This window comes from Eptatretus burgeri, chromosome 4 (genome assembly GCF_056783735.1).
Source record: "Eptatretus burgeri isolate ZD-2024b chromosome 4, Ebu_testis_v1, whole genome shotgun sequence".
Taxonomy (NCBI): Eukaryota; Metazoa; Chordata; class Myxini; order Myxiniformes; family Myxinidae; genus Eptatretus; species Eptatretus burgeri.
In genome coordinates this window covers 71,787,118-71,810,736 of record NC_140964.1, presented here as the reverse complement: position 1 = coordinate 71,810,736, position 23,619 = coordinate 71,787,118, and the positions used below count along the sequence as shown (strand labels likewise).

At 44.9% G+C, this 23,619-nt stretch overlaps 1 protein-coding gene across 3 annotated transcripts in view; it reads right to left on the bottom strand.

Moving 5' to 3' along the window:
• The window catches only part of LOC147028318 (SCO-spondin-like), a 431,359-nt gene that overhangs the window by 13,183 nt on the left and 394,557 nt on the right, over positions 1-23,619 (bottom strand). For all 3 annotated transcript variants that reach the window (XM_085878618.1, XM_085878617.1, XM_085878616.1), the window contains exons 103-105: positions 17,888-18,061; positions 9,427-9,557; positions 8,462-8,604 (exon numbers count right to left, since the gene is read on the bottom strand). In XM_085878618.1, the coding sequence (XP_085734744.1) occupies positions 8,462-8,604; positions 9,427-9,557; positions 17,888-18,061 (448 nt within the window). The remainder of the gene's footprint in view (positions 1-8,461; positions 8,605-9,426; positions 9,558-17,887; positions 18,062-23,619) is intronic.

Below are 23,619 nucleotides of genomic sequence, written 5' to 3'. Positions count from 1 at the left end.
AAAAAATTTATAAGATATTAAAGAAGTATAATTAAATTTACATTGAGCTTTAACAAGAGTAGCACTGCCTTAGTACTGTGGAATACGAATTATTGGGACACGAGTTCACAGCTCGAGTTACTATAAATCTTCCTGATCGTGCAAGTTGTTCTCAGAAGTTATGTCCTCGAACAGCTCAAAGGCCTGTTTGTTCTCACAGTTCCTCAGTTTGCACATGTCTGTGCATTTGAGTCCACGAGCAACACAGGCACAGTTTTGCTTCTTGCAACTTCTGGAACAAGTGCACGTTAGTGGACCGAGGACAGCTTGTGGAGCGGGTTGTCCATCCATCCAATGTATGACCAGCTGTTGTCTTCCATTGAAATGCTCCGATTTCCAATCATGCTCAGTTGGACTTGGAGTCGCTGGATCCCTCAGAAGACTTCTCTTCCATACAGCTGCCTGGTAATTAGCACAGAATACATGCTTTCTCAAAACGTATTTTCAAGGTGGCAATTAGTGACTCTCTATCTCACCTTTCTTTACATAAAAAGGTGACATCTCAGGTCATCAACATTCCTGACTTCAGATTTTGCTGCATACAACAGACAAGTGAGCTCAAGTTTGCCCATAAGCTCATCAGTGACATCCCACATTTCACCCCACTTTGCACACGCAGATCGGACCTCTTTGTTTGACCTCATTAGTTTGATTGTACTCGGCTTCCTTTTGCCAGCAAATGCACTGACGGTATCACATCCTGTGAAAGAATGGATGCCAATGAGCCCTTCACAAGTGTTTGGTCCGAGTGAGGCTGCAACTTTTCCAATGTATAATCGTCGTCCATTATTTGATCCCACATTTCAGGAATAGCTTTGTTCCGATTCGGTCTTGAAATGCCAGACACAAAATGCAAACATCAGTGTCTTGAGAAATGATGATTACTGCTGGGTATCCATTATGTCCAACATGCGCTGCATGAAGAAGAAGGTGACCATCAGCCTCCCCGTATGTACTTTGTAGATCAGAAACCTCCTGGTGCACTATTTGTGTAATTTTGAAGCACTTGTCTCTGACATTCACGAACAGACCTTTTTGCCTTGAAGGCATTTATTGTGTTCATGTTTCCTTCCATTCATTGATGAGAAAGGCGATGAGACAGGATTTGTTGCTGATGCTGGTCAGAAACTTTCTCCAGTATCTCATAATTTGTGTTGCCCTGATATTCTGCATTGGACTCCAAATTCTTCTCCTCTGGCTTCTCTCTCACTGTTCTTGATAAATATCTCCTTGTACGTATCAAACATGATGTCAATTATTTGATGATAGTCTATAGACTCCTTCATTAAAAGCCAAGGAAAGCACCATTGTAGCTACATCTCCAAATGTATCTTGCTCACCCATCACCTTCTGAATGAGGCCCATCCTGTCGATAACTGTGGAAAGAGTTATCAGGTATTGCATCATTTGGCGCAACATTTTTTCGAAGGTATGTAGTGAGAGAAGCTTTGTTAGTTTTCCAAGGGAGTCCATCTGGAGTTATTTAGCCTATGGCAGTGGTCCAAGAGGATGCGACAGTACTTCATGCATTTGTAAATCGCGACTCCGGGTAATCACAATGATTCTTCCAAAGAGAGCCCTATCAGCTTCGAGAATCACAGATCTGCCATTAATTTAGGTTGATTTGTTCTTTCATATATCACTGAAGGTCTTCTATTTTTTGGGGGATCGAATCGACAAAATTTTGGATTGGTGGGTTGCTCTCAAGTCTCTCCCATTTGAATTTATTGAAGCTCTACTTTCCCACTTCCCAAGCATTCTTTACATCTGTGCTGACATCGGAAAGTGATGCTCTCACTGAAGATATATTTATCAGGTCATGTGGCTCTTCAAAGTGATTGACCCAGCTCTGGACCAGCTGAACTACTGCCGACATATCTTCTTCATCTTTCTGAACTATTGTTTTTTTGAAGATCAGCATGCAAAACATCTCGCTTGTTATTCTGAACAATATCACTCATTTGTCCCAGGAAGGCACTTCTATGTTTGGCTGTGATGAAGCAGCGCTTCACTGCTCCTGACTTCAGGATAAATCTTGTTGTACGACCTGGTGCCTGTGTGTCTCGGTTCACAGTAGCTTCTATTGTTTGGTCAACAAGGAAACAATGAAATGGATTATTACTCGAGACTTGAACCGAGAAATATCCATCCATGAAGGGTTAATGCATATTTGGAAAATTGGTCATCTTGGCATGTTATATTGGTAAGTTTGTAGCGTTAATTCTGTCGTAAGCAAAGCACCACGGTATCATCGAGTGGATTGCAGAAAGGTGCAGCATCCAATCCCCCTCACGAGCAGCATGCTGCATTGCGAGCAGAACATGCTCAACTGTGTCACATAAGACATCCAAAATGATGACAAATCTCCATTGGCATAACGAAGATGATCAAGGAAGTCACTCCAGAGAGGCTGTGTCTGTTCATATTGAGTTTCCTGCAGCATTTGCTGTATGTTCTGTAAGGAGATGTTCACAACGCTGTCTATTCATTCTTCCAGGAAGGTTGTTGACTACTTGAGATCACCCTTGCCTCTCTCGTCATTGCATTAATTTGATCCATGCTCGTCTCATAAATGCATCATAGAGAACCTTATGTATCCAAATAGCTAATCTTCCCAATCAAGTACTCTGGTGACTGAGCCATCTGCAATGAGATTAGCTTCAATACAAGTCACAGATTCCTGCATCCTGGAAGCGCTACCGAGAAGTGTCAAAATGCTGCAGATGGTGTGGAAGGTTCCCAGACGGAGGATGATTCTGCTGTATTTTTCGGTGTGATTTCATACAATTTCAGCTGTTTGGCATACAAGGCATGATCAAGGATGACAATGATATCTTCTAAATTTAGATATTCCCTCATATTCTGACTGCTTCAGAATTTCTGATAGTGGTTAATTCTATAGCTTGAGCGTTTATTGTGCGCATGTACCCAACATTTTGTGACACGGTGATATTTTCTCTGGTGATGATATTGAATCCTGTCCAACTCGGTATCTTCTGCAGCAATGTGTCCGATAATCGTGCTGGAACCCAGAGGAGGTTCCTTTGACTAATTTCCATTGCAGTGTCATATTGTAGGATTTCTCTTGAAGATGTTCTGAGAGGCTGTGACCCAACATGCTCGCCGGTAATGCTCGTTGTCAGTTCCTGGTGACCCATTGCCGCTGTAGCTTCGGAATGTTTTGGCATGGTGTCTGGTTGGAATTTGCTCCGACATCAACAATGTAAAACCACTGTGATTTGTTTGTCGGACATAGTTCGAGTAACTATCATCATCACATGGATTGGTCAATAGGTCGATTATTTCATTTTAATCACCAGCAACAATTCCTATGCCAGCCGATGAAGACAGCAATTAATTATTATTATTAGTGTTGAAAATGAATAGAAACAGATGTACATTGTACGTAAATGTAGATATGCAAAATTTGAAGTTGCTTCCTCATTTAGTGTTGTTCTGTAACAAACTGTTGATATTGGCCCTTGATATTGAAATAAAACCCAATATTTATATGCAGAAGATAACAGATTAATTTTAAGTAATAAAAGACATTTTAAAAGATCATATTTTAGGGTGCTTGTGGGAAACTAAAGCCAATTTGAAAATTGACCAATGAGATTTTAGATCCCAAAACTGTGGTTTCCCACACGTTAGGGGAGGGTTGGATAAAGGTTGATAACATAGAGAAGGCTGAGAGTTATAGGATGCTATCATATATATTTAATATTTCGGGATGTATAACTTGCCAAATATCATAGATCGCATTACTTCCCCTAAATGGTGCCGACCAGCCCTCCATAGCCTATCTTGGGAAAACCACATTTCAAAGTTGGCTTCCAAAGCCAGATGCCAACTGGGCAACCTCTGTCATACAAAGTTCTTCCTTGGCACACATGAACTCCGATCTACCTACAAGACCTTCATCCACAACTTGATGGAGTACTGCTCTCCACTCTTGGCTGGCTCCCCTGCCTCACACCTTGCTCAACTCGATGCCATGGAAACCAAGACCTTCAAGATTATTGGAATCTCCCACGATGAAATTGAGTCTAACACTATGCCATTGCAGACAGGTCGATGGTCTCTGTCTTTTATCACCTCCTTTCTGGTCTTGCACCCTCTGCTCTTTCCATGCTCCCCCCCCCACCCCCAGGTTTCTGCATGGCTCACTTGATGCACCCTCAACCTCCTTCTGGTTAAACTGCCTAAATCCAGGATCACTGCTCACCTCAACTCATTCATTCCTTTTTTATTCCACCTGTGGAAGCAACTTCGACATTCTATTCAATTTCATTCTTCCTTCCAGGTCTTCAAGACAGCTGTTCACCACCATCTCAAATCATCCCCAATCCAAAACCATGATCTTTTCTACCCTCTTTAACCCTCAGCCCCCAACCCTCCAAAATCCCAATCCCTCCTCCTTCCAAGGTTCCTGTTCCCCTCCTGAAAGTATCCTTCTCTATCTATATTGTCCACCCTGCGTATCATATCCTGCCCTTCCTTCCTCCCCTCACCCATTGTTTGTCCAAGTGTGTCTCTATCTTGGACTTCAACTCTGCTGTTGGTGTTTCCCCCCAACGTAAACTGTTCCTTTTGTACTGTTGTGTCATGATCCGTCTCGTGTACTAATTCTAGCTCTTATACAAGCCTCAGCTATGTATACAAAAAAAAAAACAGAAGAAAAAGATAGCTGTGTGCTCGATTCTGAGAAGGATTTGTGAAGCTGGTGGTGTTGTTGACAATACAAGTGGTCAAGGAAGAAAGCCCAAACTTTCCAAAAGCGATGATAAGTACCTCAGGGTATGTTCAATCTTTACCTGATAGAGGATGAACCTGTAGAGATCTTGTGAATGTCCCATCTCAATGTACAGGTGAAAACATTTCTTCGAGAACAGTAAGGTACACATTAGGGCAAAGTGGTCTCAATGGATGTGTAGCTGTCTGAAAACCTTTGCTGACTTTGCATCTCTTCAGAGGACAAAGCTCAAGTTAAAATAAAATACAGATATTCGAGCCAATGGGACCAACATGCATGGTCATATTATTAATAGCTCTGTTTATATAGACATAAAGAACGGAAATCCACAATGTGGACACTGGCATGATACAGCTGCAACGTCAACTATCAAACCATATCATCCAACCCACATAAAGTCCTGGAAAGTTCAACTCCCAACGAAAAGGCAAAAAATAATGTCGTCATTAACTCCGGTGACTCCGAGATTGTAGATAAGGAGCAGAGATAGCATCACACCAAAGGAGACAGGTGCACAAAGTCAACCCAATCATGTATTATAATATAGATACATGGAATGTAAGTGGTTTTAGCATTTTTCTGAGAGGTAAAACTGCATTAAATGATTTTGTGCAATGATCGATGGAGCCGTGAGCAATGAGCCAAATTATCGAATATGTACAAGGTACTGATGTAACTGTTCCTATCTGAGCTTGTTTGGTGTCTGGATTGTCTTGTTTGGCATTCCCATGTGAGCACTTAGTTAATGATGCTGGGATAAAAAGTTCAAATTCTATAAACTATGTTGATTTGTTCAGTGTTTCCCAATGACCTCGTAATTAACGTAAACATACATTATCAATCCCAATGTACCCTTGACCTACAAAGTCCACCATGAGCATTGGGCAATGTTATTTTAAAAAGTTTGCCACCTGTCCGAAATGGTTAACATGTCACGGTGATATAATTAGACAATGGAGCATTAAATAGAGTTTTTTGCTGAAGCAGCAAACTCGAGTGAGAGTTTACTCTGAGGGGATATCTTTTACAAAGGCACACAAATATCATCATCTGCCATGCTCCAAACAGAGCGTCTGTTTCACTGAAGCAGTTTATTGGCTAAAGTTACAATCCTGGATGGGTCGCCCCTCCGACACTGGAAGTCAAGGCAGGAATTTGTAATTTGTTCATTGTGCTGGCGATAGCTCGCCTGCTCTTCGCGAAGGACACCATGCGATCTTTAACATCAACAAACTAATGCCGACAGATGAGCTGTCCAGTATAACGTCCATCGAAGGGACGACACACATTGATGAATCACACTGCTTGTGAAACACCAGAATGACAGTTTATAGCTTGTCCATCATTCAAACCATGGCTGCAGCTCAGATGCGAGTGTGCGTATGGCTGGAGTCATGCTGCCAGGACACACAAATATGGCAGAATATGATTTTTGCTCTTGTAATAAAAATATATACATGACCCCCCCATCCCAAAGCCCCCCTCTACCCTGCATATGTAATAAATATATGGCCCCTTACATTGAAATCTGGTTAAAGCAGCCAGTCCGTCTGCAAACCATCAACGCAAGTGATTGCTCAGGGCGATGTGCTATTTCGTGTGATGCACCATTTCCGTGCTCGATTTTAGGAAGAAAGGTATCTGGCTGGAAACTGTCATCCTCGTGATTCTCAGGTTGCAAGTTGCACCATCAGGTATGATGTCCTTTGGAGGGGCTATTAAGCTGGATGCCTTGTCGACTTACTCTCACTTGTGGATCTTAAAGAACCAATAGTCTCATTCTTAATGGTTAGGCTGGTGGGCTTGGGATCCCAGGATCCTGAGTTCAAATTCCGCTCAGCTGTTGAATTAATACCAGGTGGGGTTGACTCTGCCTGTCATCCTTCCGAGGTCGGCAAAATGAGTGCCAGCTTGCTGGTATCCTGTGTCGGAGTGGAAACCCATCCAGGATTGTGCCCAATAGCCAAGGAGACTGCCGAGGCAGCACCAACGCTCTGCACAGAGTATGGCCCCAATGTATGGATGGAATAGTCTCATTCAAAAACAGTAAGCCATTGTGTGCTGACTACTTGAACAAGTTCCATTTTTCTGTCTCTTAATTCTCTGCTTGCTCAGCCAATGGTAAAACACTTTGTGCATTCCTTAGGAGATAACCCAATTTACAATCTGATTGAGAGTCTCTATCGAATCGAAACCAACAATGGCATGAATTATGGGTAAGGCATTAGAAAATGGTCTACCAAAGAAGGTATCTGCCAGTATTATCGCATTAAGTTGTTTCCAAGATGCGATCCACACAGACCTGATGGGAATATCCTGCTCAAAATCACTGCCCATGTTAAGAGTAGGCTGACTCCACAAATTCAGGACTTTGTATCTTGTACGTACGTATGAAGAAGATGAAAGATCCACATATGGTGACATTCATCCAAGTTTGGGTACAGTGGTGGCCTATTTGCACTGGAATCATAGTTAAGAGGTTGTCTATTTAATTCCAGCAGAAGACAGAATGACTAAGGATTTGGATTCCAATCTTGAGGAAGTCAAGCTAGTCTCAGGAGAAGTGCCACATCACTGACTGAGTATTGGTTAAACCCAGCTCACTCATGAATGACTTCATGGTGGGATAATCTGCCTGATACAAGGGAGGCCAGTCCACTCATTGTATGAAATTATTATTTCCTTTTCTTGCTCCAGGAGGTCACTGACCTGAATGACTCTGGGTTCAATCCTCTTCCTGTACTTTCCACTTAAATCATAAAGAGTTAAACACGAACGAAGAAAAACTGGTAGGAGGGTTGAATCGTCAAATGTTACCAAAAGGCATTTTTACATAGAACAATTTAAAGCTTGGATATTGGTTCGATATTGAAACTATTTGAAAATCATGGCAAGGATTTAATATTATAATAACTTGCTCTTTAAATATTAAACATCAGAGGTTCTGTTATTAAACTTGAACCAAGATTGCTTGGGAGAGAATTCAAATAATGGACTTTGCTTTTTTTGAGAAATACACTTTACTTTTAAGAGTAAACCAAATAACCTTTTTGAGAAAGACAAAGAGAAGGAATGTTGGAGGAGGATAAAAAGAGAGATCTTCACAGGCTCATAACCAGAGACAACCACCAAAAAGGGCAATGCAAAATTGTTCGTGTGGGGTTTGGAAAGAGAAGGCAGTTTAGGGAGAGGGACGAAAGACAACAACAGGAAGAACGAGAACGGCACTCAGTAGAGCGCATACCTCTGCCAGGCTGAACAGTTTACGTTTTGGATCCCACCGATAGGCCGGATCTGGATCAGAACCTTCATCAAAATTTAATCGGCTTGTTCTGGTCACTTCATCAACTCATCCACCTAGTTTTGTCTGAATCCGTCCACAACTTTTGAAATATCATGCTGAACATAATTTTTGGTCCTATCTCTTAATGTTGAAGAATCAATGAAAAAATTAAAATAAATTCTCGGATCCAGATCTTCACGACCATTGAATCAATTCTTCTTTGTCACACAACCAACATATCCACCAAGTTTCGTCCAAATCCGTCAACAACTTTTTGAGATATCGTGTTCACAGAGAAACATACAGACAGACAGACAAGCAGACAGGGGTGAAAACACAACCTCCACCCACCTTCTGTGGCAGAGGTAAAAACGATTGATTACCAGTTATTGCATTTGTGAGTGAACACAGTGCCTGGAGCATGCTCTGATACTCCGTGGGCAGCTATAAACGCCCATCGAGGAACGCTTGGGGTGATGAGACAACGGCAAACATCTCGAGAGATGCATTTTCCATCCTGCAGCACCTGCGTCGGAATGTAAGGGTGAACAGTGGGGGTGACAGAACAAGGAGGTGGTAACATTAATTGGTTTCCAAGCACACGGTCTTCAAACAATGCTCATGCTCCTACATCTTCCTTTCTTTCTTCTTTCTTTCTTCCTTCCTTTCTTCCAAAGGAGCAGGAAGGAAGAAGGGAATTTCTTCCTTCCTGCTCCTTTGGTATAGCTCCAGAGGTGAAGAATGAAGGAGGAGATTTTACAAATGACATTTGTTGGGAATGCCTCATTGCTCATTGAGGTAAATGCAAGTCCACCACCACCATTCTCTCTCCTCCCCATTCCCACTTGCAGAGCCTAAATTTGCAGGCAGTGTGGTTAAAACCCAGAGTTCAGCTGTGGTGAGCCTCACAGCATTGATAATATGCTGGTTGAACTTGGCTGCTACGGTTCACAAAGTCCATTTATCATTATCCAAGATTTCCCATTTTTCCTTGTAATGCACAGCTTGAGGGCAAGGCATGGGAAATGAATCAGCAAAAACAAATAAATTAATAAATAATAATCTCTTCATAACCAGGCCACAATTTCACTACATCAATTAGTCATATCTGTCTGTATTTTTTTTTTTATTCTAACACATTCCAACCATAGGGTCGTACTTTAACACACACATTCCAATTATGAGCAACGCTTTTGATGGGTTCTACTCGTGAAGCTTTGGAGCAGAGTCAGCACAGCTATGCAGAGAGGACACAAGGATGGCTCCAAGAAAAAGAAACCCGACTGCTTCTTTTTTTGGCACTAATTATTGTCCATACTTGTATCAATCGTGGAAATATTTTTGTCACCTGATCTGCTGGGCAACGACATCCAGGCAGGCAACCCTCGAAGAGGCAGGCAGTGTTGGCCGAGAGATCGGCACACAACGCCGGGCAGGTGTTTGCACAGATAGAATACACCTGACCCTCTGGACACTGATCTGTCACGAAGAATACAGATGATAGCAGCAAAGCGTTATAAGTTCAAACACATAAAGGCATCATCCATGTGGTGAGGATGACAGATGGATGTCATTGAAAGTGAGTTTTGGACTATGCTGCCTTTTTATCAGTGGCATTGAGCACCCATCCTAAGTGGTCCTGAGTTCAGTGCTCATTTGACTTTATGGATTTTGAAGGAGGTACCTATTTAGAAAAAAGGGTTAACTGAAGGAAGAAGAGAGAAGTTAAAGGAGGTGTGGAACAGATAAGAACAATGTGTGTGGTGGAAAGCAGCATGTGCGTGACAAAGGTGGTGGGGAGGAGTCAAAAGATTCCATATATTACGTACATAATAAATAAGTAGTGTTACGTCAGAGGCCCAGATAGTGCAGATGCTCTGCAATGGAGGTCTAAAGATCTTCGAAAATGACTAAAATGATTTTTGAATTTACACTATACTGCGTTTATTCCCATTTACGATCCCAAAAGGATCGCTCAATCAATAAACCAAATGTTGCGGCTGCTTGTGTGCGAAGGCAGGAATGAGGGAAAATGTTTCTTTACAAAGGGTTTATTGAAATGTATATGGGGATAAGGATGGACAGGACGATAAATAAACAGAACAGATGTGGCAGTCAACAGACACGGACAGAGATGAAAGGGGAAGCACACAAACTTATATACAATCAAAACTATACCCCAAGTAAGACACCAAAATACAGGACTCAAATCAGATACAGAGGGGGCAGGTGAGGACTTGTGCAGGCATGATCTGGTCCAGGACAACCGTGGTCATGCAGGTCGGTGTGGCACAGAGCTGGAAGTGTAGCATGGGTTGGGAGATGAGAGGATGGTGTGATGGTGGGGAGATGGCACCTGCATCTTTTGGTGATTCTTCCCTCCAGAGCGATGAAGTCGAGAGAGCCGAGATATCTTTTGCTGTGCCCATGCACAGATACGGATTTTACTTCCTCCTGGGACGCCTTCCGAGCATGTGGCTGGTCCCGCAAGTGGCCGCCCACTGCCTGTGAGCACAACCATCTTCCAGGATGTCTCACACTGTGGGGCAGTCCCTCGTTATCCGCGTTCAGCCACTGCGTTACCACTCATTTCACCACTGTGGCCTGCAGTCTTCTGTCCAAATGGTCTTGTTGTCCATTTAAATGTCTTGTGCCACAAGTCCTCCACCTGGCCTCGGCGGCACAGGAGGGTTTACACAACACAACCCTACCCTATTCTGCTCTAACGCTTACAATCACTGTCCCCATCAGGGCACATATTACAAACGAGCAAATACCACCCGTCGCTTCGCTGACGGAAACACTAAAGGGGGAGGGAGAAAAAGAGGGTGGAAGAGGGAGAGATTGGTGGGGGAGAGAGAGCGGGGAGAGTGAAGAGGTGAAGGGGAAAGAAGAGAGGAGGGAGGGGAGAGACGAGGGAGGGGGGGAGAGGAGGGGTGGGGAAAGAGAAGACAGTATGAGGTGAAAGGAAGGGAAGGCAGACGTGTGGTGGAGGGTTAATTACGATTCATACTATTTCATCAAAATGATTCTGCAGAGAACGACAGTGAAGATAGAAACAAAATGTCTGAAATCCATTTTTCAATGGTCATTCTATAAACACGGTCCAGAGACAAACTACAATCCAGAGACAAACTCCTGTCCAGACATAAATACCACCCGGACATGTCCGGAGCCAAGCTATCTGGAGACAATCATCATCCTGACTCGTCTGGTGACAAACTCCAGTCCGGAGATAAACACTGCACGGTCAAGTCCTGAGACAAATACCGTCCAGACATAACCACCGTCCAGATATGTCCAGAGACAGAGACAGACGGAGTGAAGGAGCATTAAACACTCACTCAGGGTAAAGGAGCACTGACCACTTGATCAACGTGACGAAGCATGGACCACTCACGCAGGGTGATGGAGCACAGACAACTCACTCAGGGTGACAGAGCATGGACAACTCGTTCAGGGTGAGGGAGCACGGACCACTCACTCAGGGTGACGAAGCACGGACCACTCGCTCAGAGTGACGGAGCATGGACCTCTCGCTCAGGGTGACGGAGCATGAACCACCCGCTCAGGGTGACGGAGCATTGACCACTCGCTCAGGGTCATGGAGCACGGAGCACAGACCACTCGCACAGGGGGACAGAGCACGGACCACTCACTCAGGATGACGGAGCATGGACCACTCACTCAGGGTGACGGAGCACGGACCACTCGCTCAGGGTGACGGAGCACGGACCACTCGCTCAGAGTGACGGAGCACGGACCTCTCGCTCAGGGTGATGGTGTACGAACCACTCGCTCAGGGTGACGGAGCACTGACCACTCCCTGAGGGTGATGGAGCACAGAGCACAGACCACTCGCATAGGGGGACGGAGCAAGGACCACTCGCTCAGGATGACGGAGCATGGACCACTTGCTCTGAATAAAGTGGAGCAGCAAAAGCATCCACAGTGAGCGAACAATTGGCTTCGAATGATGTAGCGCAGTACCGCCATTGACAATGGGCGCACAAAAGCGTTGCTGATTAATGCAGAACAACCATGGAGACATCTTAAAGTTCAATTTCCCATGAAATAAACATTGCAAAAAATCCACCATTTTGCCTGCTCGTCTGTGCACGTGTCACATGGAACATCGGTTCGGGGTCCGCGCAAACATTATCACTTTTTTTTTCAAACATCCGTTTTTTTTTTTTACCACATTTGCATTGATTCCCCGCAGAGCACCTCACAAAACCTCCAAAAATATAGACATAGATTTAATAGATGCTATTGATAGACAGTCGCTCTGGGTGACAGGGTACGAGGTCCAGCAGTGAATGCATCAAATCATACAGCTCAACAAAGCTAGTTGATTTTAACACGTTCCTAAATTTTTTCCTCATTCAATATGATGCTCCAAAGTCCAAACAGTAGAAAAAGATGTTTAATATTTTGGAAATTTCACATTTTCTTGTGTATCTACGGAGAAGGATGGAACATAGCCAAGTTTGCTTTAAGTAAATAGGTATATCGGCCTAGTTATAAGCTTCGTTATTTCTTTAAATTATCAGATTTCACAACAGATTTCGACACTTATTTATGCTTCAGTCACATTTGGCTCGGCGGCCGTTGGGTCTAAAAAATCTACGGCCACTAGCAATTATCGGGTGGCCGCAGTATTTCCACGGTCACACAATGTAGCAGTCACATATGTTTTTATTTTTCGGGGAGCCGCACGGGGTATTTATAAATTGTGGAGACCGAAAACGTGGGGGTGCCGTACGGTCTTTGATTTGATGTCGCAAGGTGACATTAGTGCGTTCCTGCAGCGCCCATAAAATTTTCAAGGCAGACGCAAGGTAGCCTCAAGGTGCCCACAAGGCGACCGCAGGGGGGCCCGAAGGTGAACGTGCGGCCAGACGGACGGTAACAGGTCAGGTCAGGTAAGGGAGCATGTGCCAGAACAGCGCATCGCTGCGTCCACTTTCCGCCGGGACTCCAGGGGCCTCTGTCTGGCCATCCCCCAGGCAGATGCAAGGCCCATCCCCATCTCCTTGAGATGATGGTCAACCTGCTGCAACCACGAGGCACGTGGTCGGCCCATTGGCCTCCACCACTCACGAGACTCCCTCGCTGAGAGAATCTGGTGAGCAGGATCAGCGTCAGGAAAACGAGCCACATGTCCATACAGCCACAACTGACAATGCAGGTAACAAATCTCATCCGAGTCTCTCTCAGCAACCGCTCGTTGGACACAAAATCCGACCAGCGAGAGGCAAGGATTCTCTGAAGAGACCTGGTACCAAAGGAATTAAGTCTCCGTCTCAGATCCTTGGTCAGAGTCCAAGTCTCGCATCCATAGAGCAAGACTGGAAGTACCAAGGACCTGAAGACTCGGACTTTCGTCCTCCCGCAAAGGTACCGGCAGCACCACACCCCATGATCCAGTGAATCCATGACTCCCCAGGCCCGACCCAGACATCTATTGACCTCTGAGTCACAACCAGCAGAGACATGAATATCACTGCCAAGGTAAGTGAATCTCTCCACGACCTCAACATCCTCACAACAAACAGACACAGACAGGACAGCAGCATCCAAGAAAGTCTGGATCACCGAAAGCCTGGATCTTAGTTTTGATCCAAGAAACCCGTAATCCCAGCGGGCAGCTCTGACTCCTCATTCAGCACCGCGAGGGCCCCCAAAAGGATATCTAAAGTCTCCGCAAAGATGACTGCATCATCTGCAAAATCAAGGTCCGAGATCTTGACATTCCCAAACGATGCACCGCAGCTTGATCTCTCCGACATCCTCCCAAAAATCCAGTCCATACAAGTGCTGAAAAGTGTGGGGGCCAGTACACACCCCTGACGAACTCCAGTAACAACTGGAAATAAGTCAGAGATGGTACCACCAAACTTCACAGCACTCTCAGTACCAGAGTAGAGTTCAGACATCAGATCGATCAGTTTTGGTGGCACCCCACGAAGACCAAGAATCCTCCAGAGGACATCCCGATTCACTGAATCGAACGCTTTACAGAGATCAACATAGGCTGCAAGCAGCCCCTGCCGAAACTCTCGTCTGCGTTCGGTGAGGACACGAAGAGCAAGGATACGGTCAATCATTGACCTCTTTGGTGTAAAGCCTGACTGCTCTGGACGCTGGTGCTCAAGCAGATGGTGGCGAACCCCATCAAGAATTATCCGAGCAAAGACCTTGCCCAGCACTGAGAGCAGCGTCACCCCTCGGTAGTTGTTGCAGTCTTGGCGATCACCCTTCCCTTTCCAGAGAGAAACAACAAGGCCCCTCTTCCAATCAGTTGGGATGATGCCTGTGTTCCAGGCAGAGCACAAAACTGCATGCAACGACACCAGAGCAGCATTTCCACCAGCCTTGAGAAGTTCAGCATGGATGCCACAGATCCCTGGAGCTTTACCCCGTTTCAACTGGTTCACCGCAGCCAGTGTTTCCACAAGCGAAGGTGGACCACAGTTGATTTGAGGGTCAGCAACAGGGATTGTAACACCCTTGACATCCAACTCGACAGCTGGGGGATCAGCCTGGTACAACCGCTCAAAGTAACCGGCCCAGCGGGCCTTCACTTCAGACTCCTCTGTCAAGAGCCTACCACTCTCTGCTCGAACTGCAGTGCTCCGAGGGATGGGCTTGGATGAACGCAATGCGCGAATTCCCCTGTAAGCGGGACGAGAATCACCTGTCCACAGGTGATGCTCTACCCCCTCACAGATTCCTCGCACATCGGCCTCCTTGTCCACCCTCAGGGCACGTGCAGTTTTATGCCTCAGCTCCCTGAACAGCTCAGCTCTGCCATTCAGCCTGGCCCTGCGACTCTGGTCAATGGTATCCAGTGTCCCTTGAGAGACAAAATTCTTCTTTGCCCTGTGGTGAGTTCCAAGACATCCACCGGCAACATCAAGGACAGTGGTCTTGAAGGCACTCCACAACTCTTCAGGACCCCCCAAAGCACCCAGACCCCCCCAAGTGTCCACTCAGCCTGTTTGCAAACTCCTAAGCTACTCTCTCATCCCTGAGCTTGCCAACATCCAGCCGAGGCTGGGATGGTACCATTCTCCAGGATTTAAAGTGCAGCTTTCGAGTTGCTACAACAAGCCTGTGGTCAGTATTGAGGAACTGAGTACTCCGGTAGACCCTGCAGTTCTGGATCATCCTCCAACGATCATCAATGAGGACATGGTCAATCTCCTTTGCCACACCGCCAGCGTTGGAATAACAAGTCCAGCGATGAGCTTGTGGGCGCTGAAACCATGAACCAGCCACCCTAAGTCCATGACTTCTTGCAAAGTCAAGGAACTTAGTGCTATTCTGGTTCATAGTTCCTGACCCATGGGGACCAACACACACCTCATATCCATCCCTATCAGTTCCAGTCGATGCATTGAAATCCCCCAAGACTGGAAGTGTATTTCGTCTGGGGCACTGATCAACCACAGACTCGAGCGTGGCGTAGAATGCATCCTTCACGGTGAGATCACTCGCCTCAGTCGGAGCATAAACAGAGACCAGGGAAATGACACCTAAGGAGTGACGAATCCTTAATCTCATAATACGCTCGTTGACCGGTGTTACCTCAATTATCATTGGGGTCAGCTTATTGGACACAGCTACAGCAACTCCTTGGGTATGGTAACCATCAGAGCGACCAGACCAATAGTAGGTGTAACCACCCACCATTATCTCGCCGCAATCCGGTCTCCGAACCTCAGAGAGAGCTGCAATCCCGATGTCCAAACGCTTGAGCTCAGATGATAACAGAGACAGGTGATCATCCTCTCTTAGGAATAAGACATTCCAGGCACCCACCCAAAGGGACCGCCTCAGGTTAACCCAAGGAGACCGCCGTCTGGTGGACGACACCTCAGCACCATTCCGACACACTCTCCGGCAATCTGACCCAGGGATGTTACCCCGTGGTTTCCCTCCTATCATCAAAGATTGGGGGTCCCGAAGGCTTTGCCCCAATCCCGTCATCTGATGAGCTGCCCTGCGAAGGGAAGCTGCACAGGAGGTACTCCCACGGAGTGGGTTTTCAGATTTTTTTGCGTTTTTGTGTTTTGCGGAATGAAGGGTTTTACGGTGACCGGAGTGCAAATCGTACCACCAACCTCCTAGTAAAAAAGTAACCCAACTGCAGGAGGACATCCGCAGACACAGTTGGGCACTAGATATGGATGGCCGTTGGCTCACAAGGAGCTCCTCCGCCCTTTGACAGGTTTTGTTTTTAATCCTGCTGGGTGTCCATATCCAAACACCCTCCTCACCAGAAAACCTGGTGGGGGAGACGGTTTAGTCGCCGACAACCCGACCATGGAACAGGTTAGTACAGGTTTACATGGTACCTGTAGCAGGTCACAGATCTAACCTGACCTAAACAACAGCAGCACCAAGACAGTAATGAGTGGGTATATATACCAGTTCTTTTTCATATGTATATCATATCTCATATCAGTCATATAGATTGTGGACCAGGTTATATACAGATGGCGCTGGTTGTTCCTCAATGGCAGAGGCTATCCGATCTCTAGCGGTAGCGCACGGTGGACGCAGACTGCCACGGAGGCTGTACGTAGGACGCACGGCGGGCATAGGGGAACCGTGTGTCGACCCTGTGTTGCCCGCAGGTAGTCACACAGACCACAAGGCCACCATACGTTGAACACAGGGATGCCTTAGGACTACCCTACGGCGACCGTGGAAATAGTGCGGCCGCCGTAATTTTTTTGGGGGTTGGCAAAATTCATTTTTCATTGATAAGAGCCTACGGCAGCTGCACGAATAACGCAAGCCCAAAGTACGGTCGACATGGAACACATCTACGTCATGACTACGGCTTGTCGAATGACTACGGCCAACCTCGAAATGAAAAAAGTTATAACTCCACACTCTAATTCCACGGAGACCCCTACGGCCTGTAAAAGATAGCCATATGGCGTAGGGCCACCCTGAGGCCACCTCAGAAACTCTGCGGCCGCCGCACGTTTCTGTCAATTCAGGGGGGTTACGGCCACCGTATCCTAGCCGTAGAGCAAATGTGACTCATGCATTAGTCGGGACAATATCCGATTCTCAAAAGTGATATGTACTTAAATGATACACTTTAATCAGTCCGTGAGAGTAGATCGTGGAAAATCAAATCATATAATGCATGAAATCGCTCCAAGCTCCGGATATGAAAACTATCGTACTTAAAAAAGCGATGTTTACAGCAATTCGTAGCTTTGATGAACACTCCTTCGATATGAGTGAGGAAAGTGAAAAAAAAAAACTTTATCGTTAAAAAATCGTTGCGGTATGTTCCAAGTCAAGGCATGGTTGAGCAGGCAAAAAAAACATGGTGGCTTCAGACCCCACCGAAGTTACCCAGGAAACGCCTTAAGACCCCAGAGAGTGATGTGGCCGAGGATCACCTGAAGAAGGATATAATTAAATAAGACCGTTCATTATCTTCAAAAGGGGTGTTTTAATTTACCCAAACATTCAATTTTCACTCTCGCACTTCCTTGGAGTTTTCTTAGAATGCATGCAAAGTTTCAGGCTGCTAGGTTTTATAGTTTTGGAGTTATGGAGGAGACATACACACAAATTGACATATATTCCTTTAGATCACTTACCCCCAACAGATCTCGAATACAGGAGTCATTCTACCCCACTCGAGCACATGGTCGACACTATTCTTAGCACAATCTATATATGGACCCCACCTTCCAAGTCACAATATCTTAGGACTGAGAGTACACCATACAAAAGCTTACTGTACTTCTTTGGGATGTGAAAGAAGTACAAACCTGAGCTACAGTTATGATTGTTACAGGAGCGTCGTTCAATCAAAGTTTCGTCACACACAAGAGTTGAAGCCGCCAAATTTGCCCCTTCCAAAGAGCGGTTCCGAAAGGTAATGCCACCACCACAAGAAGAACTGCATGAACTCCACATCTCCCATTCACTGAGAACACATTTGTCTGGAATGGCACAAACAAAGGCATGAGTAAACAATTGATCTGTACTCAAAGGAACCAATGACAAACACTTAACTCATCATAGAAATGAACTATTAGCACCCGACATAAAAATCACATTGTCGATAACATGATATGCCCAGTGACTCAACATACGTTCACTTGAAAATCTCCTTCGGAATATTTAAATTGTTTTTGCATTGAAGTCATGATAATATCAGACTGGCAGGATAGCCTGAAGGAATTAGCACACTCACCTCTGAGCTGTGAAGCTTGGGTACGAATCTCTACCCAACAAAAACGATCATCCTGGTATCTTTAGGCAGGGTGAGGCATCAATGTGTGTTCTGTCCCTCGGATGGACTTTAAACTGGGTGTCCCATCTGCTCGCATTAGTTGGTGGACGCTAAAAATCCCACGGTGTAGTTTGTGAAGAGAAGGCGAGTTATCAACACCCTGAACAAATTTCAAATTCCTGCCCTGACCTTATGTTGGGAAGGCAATGGCAAATCTCTGAGCATAACCCATGTTAAGTGATGGCTTTGGCAGGGCCAGCACTCCTGTAAAGAGTACCGTACGATGATGATGATGATGATGATGATGATGATGATGATGATGATGATGATGATGATGATGATGATGATGATGATGATATCAGTACCAAGGCCTTTCATTGGTTTGCCAATGAAGGGGATTTATTTCAAAGAACAATAATAATTTAAAACTAGAAGGGCACTCTTCAACGTCCTGTTCACCTTTCACACCTCCACTGAAAAACACCACCCACAGCTTTTACGGTACAAGCATAGACTCCACGATATCACTTACAACACCTTCAACCTCGGTGAGGCTTCCCCACACACAATAAAAGATATTATGGATGACTGTGCAGTCCTGGCTCCATGAAGGGAAGAGCACAACATCTTAAACGTGAAGAATCATTGGGTCACCTTTGGGAGATTGGTCGGCTATCCCAGTGCCACAGGCCTGTTTGAGCCGATCTGACTGGGGCTAATAAACAACAGCAACACCAAGCCTCAACTAAAGTCCTTACTTCCCCATAAATCTAGACCACAAGAGAGATATTTGTCTGTCTGTCTGTCTATTTGTACATCACCATTTTCTCAGAAATGGCCAAAAGGATCTTTGTCAAATTTTCAGAGGTTCATGAATGAGTGCCATGGAGTCATTGAGACAAAACTAGAAGGGCACTCTTTGACGTCGCGACGTCACCAGATATGTCTCTGCCCACATTATTACATCATACTTGCACCAAGTTTGATTCAAATCCCTTAATCCAGATTCAACACATTAAATAATTCTGCATGTCAGAGCATGCGTCCGATCAGGTTGAAATGTAAAATACATCTTCGCCATCACTACTAGATGATAATTGTGAAGTTCCACATCGATTGATGAAGCAATTCTTTTTAAAGATTTTCATTCAATCCAATATGGCTGCCAGACCATGTGACCTATTAATTATTCATGAACACCCAGGTACCCCCAAGGCTCAGGGAACATGTGGGTGAAGTTTCCCCTGAATCTGTCAAGCCATTCTGGAGAAGAATATTTAAAATTTTATTTTTCAAAAAAAAAAAAATCATAGCTGCCAAACCACGTGACCTATGATGTCATACATATGTGGAGAACGTTTTGCTCCTCAGGGATAGGCGATTATACCCGTAAAGTTTCACCTCGATCTGTTCAGCCGTTTTGGAGAAGATTTTTGAAAGTTTGATTGTTGAAAAAAAGATGGCTACCGAACCACATGACCAAAGACATCATCAATTTTTCCCCCCATACAATATAGCCCAAGAACCTCAAAATTTTTCATCCTGATCCGATAAAGCATTCAACGTATACAATTATGACATCACAACGAAGCCACCTATGACATCAACAACAACAACCAAAAAAATCATACTTGTGTTCCTTGGGGAACATGTGCCAAGTTTCAATTTTTCCAATGAGCGGTTTTGGAGACACAGAGGTCCAATTTTTTCCTTTTTTCCAACATGGCTGCCACACCACATGACCCATGATGTCACAATTAGTATGAAACATTCTCCATGAGTAGGTCACACCGATGGTGAAATTTTTATGTGAATCGGATAAACGGATGCAGAGAAAACAGAAAATTAGCATGGACGGATGGCGATTCCATTGGAGGAGGATTTTTATGGAATCCATTGGAGGATTCCATAAAAACCTGTGCCATACTCTTCACAGAGTGTTAGTACTGCTGAAGCAGTTTCTTGGCAGGAGTTTTTTTTTGTATACATCATCAAGGCTCTTGTAAGAGCTAGTACAATTACAATGAATGCATCAGGATGCAAAGGGCCAATAGGGACAGCAGAGAGCGGGTGTAGGGGACACCAACAGCAGAGCCAAAGGCCAAAACAGGGGGAGCAGACAAACAATGGATGTAGGGAGGTGGCAGGAGAGGATGCATGGGGTGGACAAGATGGATACAGAAAGGAACTCTCATCAGATAAAACTGGAAATTTGGAAGGAGGAGAGATTGGGGTGGGGTGAGGGGAGGGGGAGTTAATGAGGTTAGAAATTATCATGGTTTTGGATTGGGGATGATCTGAGATGGTAATGGACATCTGTCTTGAAGATCTGGAGGGAAGGGCGAGATTGAAGAGGATTTGGAAGTTGGTTCCACAGGCTGGAAAAAAAATCGAACAAATGAGTAGAGGTGAGCAGTGATCCTGGATTTTGGTAGTTTCACCAGAAGGGGATTGATGGTGGACCATGTGAGCTCTGCAGAAACCTGGGGGAGACAAAGTACAGAAAGAACAGAGGGTGCAAGAACAGAAAGGAGTTTGTAGAAGACAGCAAGACCCCACAGATTTGTCTGTGATGTGAAAGTGATAGGCCCATAGACTTAGCTTCATCACAGGACATTCCAATAATATGAGAGGCCTTTCTTTCCACAGCCTCAAGCTGACCAAGATGTGAGGCTGGGGAGCCAGCCCAGAGGGGAGAGCAGTACTCCATCAAGCTGAGGATGAAAGCCTCGTGAGTAGATAGGAGTTCAGGTCATACTGCATGATTTGCGATTGCCTTCTCGGCATTGTTTTGTCTGTGCTATATCCTCTATTAAATGCTGAGTGTCAAGCAAGGAAGCAGCAGATACCATTTTCTAAATAAGTCTTTGGTTTAATTCGGACACTTCAATCGTAAATCCACTAAGTCCGGTTGAAAGAACAACAAACATCATAAATTAAATGAATCGTCCCAAGTGGGACAGACGCTCGTCTCTCAATGGAGGGCCATCGTAGTTGGGGTGCATTCGGTGATAAAGTTGATTTACACTTTGATTCGATGGAAAATTAGGGACCTGTGGAGGCTGAAAGGCCTGATAACATGATTGGAATTCACACGGTGAAAACTATGTAGGTCCTACATGTCGGTCCTTTGTGACCGAGTCACAAGGCCATCGCCGTGACCAGGCCCATTCCACGTTTTATCTACATACAAGCACTTCTTGTTGAGGAGGATTAAACTTGTCAGTATATCTCTCGATGTAGCTGATTGTAAGACTTCATGCAGTAAGAAAGATTGGAATGTATTTTGTATGCGTTTTCATGTCAACGCATTGCACGTCACGTACATTTGTGCCATTTGCAAAACGTATTTTCATACCATTTGAGGTCTCTGTCCTGTTCGTTTGATTTATCGTGGAACTGTAATGCATTTCTGAAGTATTGTCGTCACAAAACAACATCATTCCTTTGCAGTTTCTCGGAGCTTTTCGGAGCTTTCACGGAGCTTTACGAAGCGATTAAAGAACTTTCTGGAATCTTCTTTGGGAATGAAAAAATAGCCGAAGGCTTCTGTATGAACACTACTCCTTGAGTCTATATCTGCGTACGACATTCAATGAACCTGCGATATTATGATTACGAAACCCCAAATGGCAGATTTGTGCTTGCAGCCGTTATAGTGAAACACTTCATAGTGTACAGTACAATCCTGTACAGTGAATCGGTTTTGTATCACCAAAAACCGTTAAAGTGAAAGGTTCATGTGCCTAGAAGGATTGAAGCTGATTTTAACCAATTCTGCTGTGTTAATTACCCTGTACTATCTGTGGTGAGATGGGCTGAAATATTTGCAATGTCTAGCCTATATGTTTGAGCACAGTGATGTTATTGAACTTAACCATAGCTGATTCTGTAGTGCTTTTATTTTGACATCTATAACTTTATTCCCCTCGTCAAATTGCATTTGAGTCCTTTTGTTTGTTTGTTTGTTTGTTTGTCCACACACAACTTTCGTGTTTTTCTCCGCAACCGCTTGTCGGATTGAGACAAAATTTTCATCATTGGTGTGACTATTCATGGAGAATGTTTTAATCATAATCATGCTTTTGGTCACGTGTTGTGGCAGCCATGTTGAAAAAAAACATGGAAAAACTTTTGACCTCCATCTCTGAAATCACACCAAGAAAAAATTAAAACTTGTCACATAGCAAGTACTCCTCATGGGGAATGAATGTGATATAAGCACCTGGTCTCAGCATATATTCAGAATAGAAGCATCTGGCCTCAGCTTATATTCAGAAGCATCTGGTCTCGGCTTATATTCAGAAGCATCTGGTCTCGGCTTATATTCAGAAGCATCTGGTCTCGGCTTATATTCAGAAGCATCTGGTCTCAGCTTATATTCAGAAGCATCTGGTCTCGGCTTATATTCAGAAGCATCTGGTCTCGGCTTATATTCAGAAGCATCTGGTCTCGGCTTATATTCAGAAGCATCTGGTCTCGACTTACATTCAGAAGCATCTGGTCTCGGCTTACATTCAGAAGCATCTGGTGTTAGCTTATATTCAGAAGTACATATTTGTCAGGTCAGGCAAGATTACATCTGTGACTTGCTGCAGGTACCATGTAAACCTGTACTAACCTGTTCCATGGTCAGGTTGTCGGCGACTAAATCGTCTCCCCCACCAGGTTTCCTCTTGAGGAAGGTGTATGGATATGGACACCCAGCAGGATTAAAAACAAAACCTGTCAGGGGGGTGGAGGAGCTCCTTGTGAGCCAGTGGCTATCCATATCTCGTACCAAACTGTGTCTGTGTACGTCCTCCTGCAGTTTGGGTACTTTTTTTTGGATGTTGATGGCAGGATTTGCATTCCAGCCACCATAAAATCCTTCACTCCGCAAAACACAAAAACACAAAGTAATATGAGAACCCACTCCGTGGGGATACCTGCTGTGCACCTGCCCTCCACAGGGCAGCTCACCAAATGACGAGATTGGGGCAAAACCTTCAGGAACCACACTATTTGATGATAGGAGGAAAACCACAGAGTAACCTTCCTGGGTCAGATTGTGGTAGTGTGTGTTTGAGATGGGTGGAGCTGAGATGTTGACCACCAGACGGCGGTCTCCTTGGGTTAACCTGAGGTGGTCCCTTCGGGTGGGTGCCTGCAATGTCCTATCCCTTCGAGAGGATGATGACATGCCTCTGTTATCATTTGAGCTCAAGCATTTGGACATTGGTATTGCAGCACTCAATGAGATTTTGACACCACATGGTGAGATCA